The sequence below is a fragment of the Arachis hypogaea genome, chromosome 17 (assembly GCF_003086295.3).
Source record: "Arachis hypogaea cultivar Tifrunner chromosome 17, arahy.Tifrunner.gnm2.J5K5, whole genome shotgun sequence".
Lineage (NCBI taxonomy): Eukaryota > Viridiplantae > Streptophyta > Magnoliopsida > Fabales > Fabaceae > Arachis > Arachis hypogaea.
The window spans coordinates 8,862,709-8,871,814 of record NC_092052.1 but is presented as its reverse complement, the minus strand read 5'-3'; the positions used below and the strand labels follow the sequence as shown (position 1 = coordinate 8,871,814).

The following is a 9,106-nucleotide window of genomic DNA, read 5'->3' as shown; positions in this document are numbered from 1 at the left end:
TTTGATTAAGATTTATAAATAATATACACATCATAATTATATATTTATGGCACATGGATATATAAGAATTTACCCAAAAGAAGATAAACTAAATTAAAGTAATTTTTTTTACTGTAACGATCGAGTAAAAGTGAAGCAAACTGATCACATATTTTCTTTTTAAATACTTTTTAACTTCATTATTGGCATTGAAGCTTTAGAGAAGATGCAAAATCAATGTTGTGTGGAATTAATTAAATCTATTAGCTTCGTATCAAGTTCAATATACCTGCATTTTTTTTTGTTGAAGTAAAATGAGCTCAACACAATAAGATGGAGCAAGAAAAAGAAGCAATTAGTTACAAACTCTACAATAGCACAAATTAATTCGAGTCATCTCCGGCATTACCATCAACAACCAAATGATTCACCACCAAATCACTCGTCAGAGTTTGTAAAGGATCTGTTAATAATTTCCACCACACTTAATTCCTGATTGTTGAAGATTCTCGCATTTCTTTCTAGCTAAATTGTCTAAATGACAGCAAAAAAGCCAATGAACCATCTTTTTCTCTCTACCTTGGTCGCTGGTAAAGTCATCCAACTTTCAAAGTGTTGCCTGAGAGTACCTGGGATAGCTCACATCCTTCGCAGAGCGAACAACCAAGCATTCCACACTTGTCAAGTAAACTTACATCCAATGAACAAGTGAAAGTTAGTCTCAACAGATTTATTACATAAAACACACATCTGAACCTGATCATCTTCGTTAATAACACATAATCTACAATCTTTCTTTTGTATTCACTCTGCCAACCAGCACAAACCATGTAAATAGCTCAACCTTTGGTGGGACAAAATCCTCTCCAAATTGTATTAGTGAAACTATAACTTGTTATATTCTCTGGAAGTACTTCTGTCTGCAACACCTGTACAAATGAGTTAGTTGAATAAATACCTTGTTTATCAATTTTTCATATCACCCTATTCTCATTCTCAGTTGTTGGTTTTACTGATTGTAGAACCTCATAAAGCTGATTTACTAATTCCAACTCCCACTGAAATAATTCTCTCCGCCATTAAAAATTTCAGATCCACTGTAACCCACCTCAAAACTCACAATCCCCTATAACAAAACCTCTGAATACCGAAAAAAATCTTGAAAACATATCTCCTTTTCTATCTTCTTCTTCAACCCTATTTTTCCTTTTTTTCATTCAAACTTTGCATTCTCCTTTCTTTTACCCACTTTCTCTTTTCTTTTTTATTTTCTCTCTCTTTCTATCTCCCTTTTTTTTTTCATCATTGTTGTTTTGAATCTTTTAATTTTTAGATTTTCAAATTCAATAATTTTTTTGTTGTGAATTTTTTTTGGGTATTTTTTTTTCTCTTTATAAAAGATTTAAGTATAAAGATATAGATCTTTCATATCTAAAAAGAAGATATATTAAATGAGCTTTTTTTGTATGAAAATACTTATAAATAAAGAAATTACTTAAATTTAGTGAGAGAAGAGAAAAAAATTATACGATCACATTCTATGTAGATTTAAGAACTAATAACAGAGCTCGTAAAAGTCTATATTTATATTAGTTAAGATTTTTTTAATCAAACTTGTATTTATTTTCACCACATAATTTAATATAATAAATATTTTATTTTTTTAATTTAAATTTAATATTTTTTCTTATAAGTATCTTTAGACTTTTGCTACGACGACAAGTAAAGGTATTGAAAGAGGACAATCTTCTATGGTCTTTCTTGTATCTTTATAGAATGCGAAAAATTTGGAAGTCTTTGAAGGTGAGAAGCTTGCGACAACAGTAATTATAAAAACAACAAGAAAATTCCAACAAAAAATGACTCAAATTATAAAATAATGTTTTTTATGAATTTCCAATCTTTTCTGTTAGTTTTTCTTTTGCTAATATTTAATATTTACCAAAATAAGCGAATTTTCTTTTTCTTTTGTCTTTGTCTCTATAATAAATAGGATATTTTTTTTTTTACAAAATAATGCAATTACATATCATCCTCGTCACACAAAAAGAATTAAAGAAGAGACCTAATAAGTAAAAATCCCTCTGGGCATTGCCGGCTGCCGCATTGCATACCCCCAGCATCAATTCCCTCTAAGTGGCCATGTCAGTTTTCACGAAGAAAGTTGGACATGTTTTGGGTTTGCATTTTTTTGTTTTTTGTTTTATGTTTTTTGTTTTGTTTTAAGGATCAATATTATTAAAAAACTTAAAATCAAAGAAATTTATCAAATTCAAACAGTAACATCCTTAAAAAAATTGTTATCAAGTATGATCTCTCATAATACAACATTTTTTCTTATATATTTTTTCTTCAATTATACTAGGTGTATACTAAAATTAGTCATAAAAATCAATTATTAAGATAAAATATACGTTGAAATATAAAATACAATATTAAAAATAAATTAAATCATATATATTTGTAACTAAATATATAGACTAATTTAATGACTGATTTTAGTGTGTAAATAGTATTTTTTTAATCTTATTTAAAAGTATATGATAAATAATTGTACTTGATAATATTATTTGAAAAAAAGATTGAAAGGACTTAATTTTTGAGGAGCCCAAGTGGTCATGTCAATTATTTCATGAAGAAAGTTGGACGTGTGCATTTTTTTTAATTTGTTTAAATAGGTTTTTGATTTTAGGATTGATATCATTGAAAAAATATTTTAGAATCAAATGAATTGATCTAATTCAAACTGAAAAATTTAAAATTTAATTTTGATCTCATATTTAATTTAATAATCTTACTTAATTATATTTTGTTATTTTAAATTAATAAACAGTAACACATAATTTTTTTCCCAGTAATTTGACTCCGAAGAAAATAGTATACAAAAACTGAAAAAAGGGAAAAGCCACAGCCTCATATATATATAGTCGTACACAACACATGCATATCTAATCATCTTTCTATGGTATTTATAATTGAGATGGCAATATAATAATAATAATACATAACAAGGAGGGGCCAGCACGTGTGATTTTATTTGTTTTAGATTCTGCATCGTAAGAAAGCCACATCAATCATATTTTTGTACATAGGGCGGTGCGTAAGGATAGAAACAGATCAGACTATGTCAAGTTTCGCTTTTAATAGGTTTGTCTTGTTATATTGTTATATAGTTAATTGGTCTGGATGATCTGTAATTTATTATAAACTTTTTTAAAAATATTAAATCTGATCTGTTATTTAGTTTGATCTGGCTTATAGTTTATAAAAAAATTTGACAAAGTTTTTTTATAAAAATATTTATAATAAAATATAATAAATTTAAAATATCTAATAATTGTATTAATAATAAAAAATAATTTATATATTTAATTATGTTTTAACTTTTAACAGGCCAATAAAATTAATTAATGATCCTAGATATTAATATATTAAGATTTTTATAAAGTTTTGAGCCTGTGTCTTTTAAACGGGTCAGGTCAGGTCAGACCAGACACAGACCAGGCTGCAAGCTCCTGACAGGTCGTCCGTCCTATTACCATCTCTAGGGAGCAGCATTCAAGTGCTAAATCTCATCTTCTGTTCTGAACAATGATGAATTTAGAAAATTTTGTCTGTGAAGCAAAATATACATAATATAATAATAATTTTTATAATTATATTAGGACAATTTACATAAATAAATTGTTACACATTTAAAATTATGCAATTACATTGTTTTCAAAATGAAGACACAAATACATTGTTTTATATATCTATAGAAACCGTTACTGCCAGTAGGGGTTTACATAAACACATAATCAGCTGCTGTCAATCGCGGATTACGTTCAAATGTGGCAGCACAGAAACCGCTAGAGCCTGTCGCGGTTTCTGTTTCTTTGGGGTTGGTCATAAACCGCTACTACCAGTAACGGTTTATGTGCATAGGGCTTCGTGCGTAAACTGCTAGAGGCTATAACGGTTTACATTAAATATGAAAACAAATAGTAAAACTAATATTTATCTAAAAAAATAATTACAAAACAAATAATTAATGGTATATACTATTTAAATAATATCATAAATAATAAATTTTTTATTTGTATTTATTATTAAATAGCAAATCAAAGAGTGAGTACTCACTCTTTTTAATAATAGCAAATAAAAGGGTGAGTACTCACTCATTTTAATAATAAATACAAATAATTTTTATTACATGCATATATTTATATTTTTATTTTATTCATTAAAATATATGATGATATCACTATTATTTGTCCAATCAATTAACTATAAAATATAAATAGTTTTTATTTTTTAAAATTTTAGAAAATATAAATGCAATGACCTTTTGAGTTATATGGCTAAGATTTAAAGATAATTTTTTAAATACATATTAATTGATACAATTTTATATTCTTATGAATTATTTTTATAAATTAAAAAAAATTATTAATACCTATCAAAATAATTATACCTCTCTATCAACATAAATTTTATTTTAATTTTTTAAATATTTAAATAAAATATAATTTTAACAAAAGGCTTCTACAATTACAAAAAATATATATTCTTTGGTTTTGGTTTATAAATTTTAAAAGAGATGAGAATAAAAAAATTATATTTTGAAAATATTGTTTAATTTGTATAATTATTTAAATAATATTAGAAAATAGTTGTTTCATAAACAATTGTTGTAATGGTTGTAAAATCGTTCTTTAAAATAGTCAAAGAGAACGATTTTATTTTGTTATTATAGCGTAATGAAAAAATGAACTTTAACTGCAACACTGTACAAACCATTGTCTAAGACCATCTAGTAGAACGGTTTTAAAGTGTAGTATTTTGACAACGGTTTTAATGCGTGTCCTTTGTACAATTATTTAAACAACAAAAAAAACGTTGCTTAAAAATAATTCATGGTAACGGTTATAAAACCGTTCTTTAAAATAGTTAAAGAGAACAGTTTTAATTTGTTGCTATAAAATAATGACAAATTGAATTCAACAGTAACATTACAAAAAACGGTTATTTAAAACTATCTAAAAGAACAATTTTAAGGCGTTGCAAAATTTGGCGTTGCTAAAGACCATATTTATTGTAGTGACGGATAGATTAAGAGGTGGGTAGGGCGGCGAGCTATGCAGTTTCGCGAGGGGGAGAAGGAGAACAACGACAAAAATTGAGAAGCGACAAAAATTGAGAAGAGGAGAAGGAGAAGGGTTACGGCTTAGTCCTTTGGGGACTTTAATTTTGAAGGATGGGGTCAAAATTGAAATGAGAGTGAGGGCAACTAATTTTTTTTATTGAGTACTCCTCAATAATTTTTCAATTTCTACAGGAGACATTTGCCCCACTCACTTGTGAATATATCCGTCCCTGATTCTGAGTATTTCATTGAATTCATGTGTCTATATGGATAGAGTCTTATTCATGGGTGTGTTAAAAACACTTAGCTTGTTAAGATTAACATGGTTTAAACAGAAAATCATTTTATGAAAAAGGGCTAGTGAGTATGTTAAGAACATTCCTTTGTCTCACTTTTTTTTTTTTTAATTACTACATAATTTTAGTCATTTTTTCGATTAATATCCATACAAATAAAAAATACCATACATTCATATGCTTTGATAATAAATTATCTAAAACCTAAAACATAGTTAATAAATCTATAACAAAGTGCATAATACAAATTCCTTAAACTTAATATACCAAACAACAAAAAATAGTTAGACGAGCTAACTTGTACTTATTCGATTTGAACTTATTTAATTTATTAGTTATTTGAATAGAACTAAATTAACCCATTTTTAAATAATAAGATATGATTTTACTAGTTTGACTTACCTTTTTTACAGGTTAATGTTCAAATTCGTCCCTGAAAAATCATGCGATCTTCATTTTTGTCCCCGAATGATTTTTTTAATCAAATTAGTCTCTGAAAGATAAGCTGTTAGTCAAATTAGTCCTTCCGTCAATTGGATGATGACGTGTCACGTTAAATGCCACATGGCATGATGATGTGACACGCCACGTGACAGGTCAGTGACACGTGGCATGTCACGTATCACTTGACATATAAAAAAGTTTTTTATTAGTCAAAATAGTCCTTGAAAGTTCAGACGTAAGTCATTTTCATCCCTCAAATTTTAAAAATTAGTCAAACCAGTCTTTATATAATTTTTTTTATGTTTTCTTCATAAAATTATCTCTCTCATTTAATTCTTCTCAAAATCTCTCTTATTCTAAAATATTTTTCTTACATTACTACATTTCGCTGGAATATATATATAAATATATATACTCAAAATTGAAATGTATGTATTTATTAACCTAAACAAAGTTATATGCTCAAAATCAAAATTTATGTATGTTAACCTAAAGAAAGTTATACCACTATTTTTTTTCTACTACATCTTTTTTTTTTCATTACGATATTACTTATATATAGGATGTAATGGTAGTGATACTTAGAGTCAAAATTCAAGAAGATCCAGAAATTTTGCTTCAATTTCAAACTTTGCAAAATATTAAAAATTTGTTGGTTAATTATTATTATTATTATTATTATTATTATTATTATTATTATTATTATTATTATTATTATTATTATTATTATTATTATAAACGAATTGCTTCTTAAGCGTAATACGTGCAAACATCATAATAAATTTTTGTGTGTTTCATATGTTTGAGATAGATTATATAATTTTTTTTTTTAATTTCACAAATCAATTAGATAAAATAAAATAGGAAATATTATACCTATGCATAACACAGGCTACTTCGCACTAGTACATTATATAAATAGATATGCTTCGTATTAAAATAAAATTCTTTTTTTTAAATGAAATATTTAAAAAATTATATTAGAATATTAATATTCAAAAAGTGATTCTATAAACCAGTTTTTCAATTATTGAGTTTTACTATATAAATTAAATAATAATAAAAGTTATAATTTTAAAAAATTTAAAAAATTTAAAATTTAAAATAATTACTATATTATTTAATAAAATTTAAAATATTAAATTTTTAAATATATAATCAACAATAATTTGATAAACTCATTTAAATAAAAAAATTCACATAAAAAATTACAATTTGAAAATATAAAATTTTAAAATACAAATGACAAAATAACTTTATAAAAATTTAATTATTTTTATTATTTTATATAAAGAGAATTTTGTTTATTAAGGATTAAAAAATAATATTAAAATTAATAGTATAAAAAAATATTATAAATTTAATATTATAAAAAATTATATAAGGACTAGTTTGACTAATTTTTAAAATTTGAGGGATGAAAATGACTTATGTTTGGACTTTTAAGGACTATTTTGACTAATAAAAATTTTTTTTATGTGTCAAGTGGCTACGTGTCACTGACCTGTCACGTGGCGTGCCACGTGGCACTTAACGTGACACGTCATCATCCAATTGACGGAAGAACTAATATGACTAACAGCTTATCTTTCAGGGACTAATTTAATTAAAAAAATTATTTGGGGACGAAAATGAAGATCGCGTGATCTTTCAGGAACGAATTTGAACATTAACCCCTTTTTTACAGATAAACTGAGTTAATTTATGAATCACAACTGGTTTTAATGGATCTAAAATAGATGACATAAATAATTACGCATAGCTAAAAATCTTTTTTCAATCAATGATTGATGTGGCAATATAGTATTTTTCTATATAAGACTCCATAAGGCATGAACTTGTTTTACAACCTCTCATTCTAGATCTATGATCTCTATCTCTACATTATCTCTTAATTGCTTCATATTAATTATTTGCTTTTCTTGAAACATGGCAATATCTGGTAAAATTAGTGTTGAAATTGTGATCCAAGTACCAGCTTCAAAGTTCTTCCACATTTTGGCAAAGGAATTCCACAATATCCAAAACATTTGTGAAAGAGTGCATGGAGCCAACTTGCACGAAGGTGATGACTGGCACTGCACTGATTCGGTCAAAAATTGGACTTGTCTAGTAGGTAATTAAGCTTTATTTCATTAACAGAAATTATATTTGCATTATTTTAATTGTAAATGAGAGATTCATTTAGAAAAGCTAAAAGATTAATGAAATTCGTCTTTCTAATAATTTTTTTATATGAAAATTACTAAAATTTGTATGAAAATATTGATTATGTTATTAATATTTTGATATTTAGAGAGTCAAACTTTACTTATAAATAATTAATAATAAATTTTTTTAACTTAAAATGATAAAGTTTTGGTTATAATCTTATTATTTGAAGTAAGATATTTCTTTATCTTTGGTTATTTATCTTAATTAACTAATTATTGTGTAAAATAATAGATGGTAAAGTAATTACATGTAAAGAGAAAATTGAAGCCATCGATGAAGAGAAGAAGTTGATTAAATACAGCATCTTTGATGGAGAAATCGGTCAAAACTACAAACTCTTTAAGAGCAATGTTCAAGTGACTGAGACAAACAATGAGAGTGCTAGTGTTAAATGGACTATTGAATACGAGAAGATCAATGAGGATGTTAAAACTCCATACGGCTACTTGGAATTTTTAGAGAAGGGTACTATAGAAGTTGGTGATCATCTTCACAAGGCATAGTTCTCCAAACATTATAATTAAAGGAAAAAAAGTATATCATCTATATCTATGAATAATAATTTATGTTGTGTTTGGCTTGAGGTTAAGTGTGTTTATCTAAATAACGCAGTGGTGCAATCATGGATATGCATTAATATTTGCTTCATCGTCTGTTAATTCATCCTTTATTGGAATGGAATTAACTTATTTCATGTAATGTTAATGGTTTCTTGTTGAGTGTACCAAGTTATGTATACAAAATAAAGGATATTTTTATCCAGTATTCATGTGTGCCTTTTGTGTTAGGTGGTTTTATATTACACTCAAATTGGTTTTCAAATAATTTTAGATTTTAGACACTTTGACTTCTAAATAAATTTTTATCATTTTAAAAAATCTCCAAACGTCAAATTTTTTTTGTTAAAACTGTAATTGTTTTGTGTTATTTCAGCGGTATAATTGTTATTATATCCAGAAATAATAATTCTTAAAGATATCAATCTTAAATCTGATAGAGAATTCAGAGAAAAAAAGAGAGAGAATGAAAGAAAATGATAAACTGT

General features: G+C 25.9%; 1 protein-coding gene across 1 annotated transcript; it reads left to right on the top strand.

Annotated features, from left to right (window-relative positions):
* The first annotated feature begins 7,625 nt into the window (after nt 1-7,625).
* LOC112767430 (MLP-like protein 43) lies at nt 7,626-8,826 on the top strand. Its single transcript, XM_025813292.2, has 2 exons — nt 7,626-7,963; nt 8,293-8,826. Exons 1-2 carry the CDS (start codon nt 7,777-7,779, stop codon nt 8,562-8,564), a joined length of 459 nt encoding a protein of 152 aa, XP_025669077.1. The 5' UTR covers nt 7,626-7,776; the 3' UTR covers nt 8,565-8,826.
* Nucleotides 8,827-9,106: the final 280 nt, after the last annotated feature.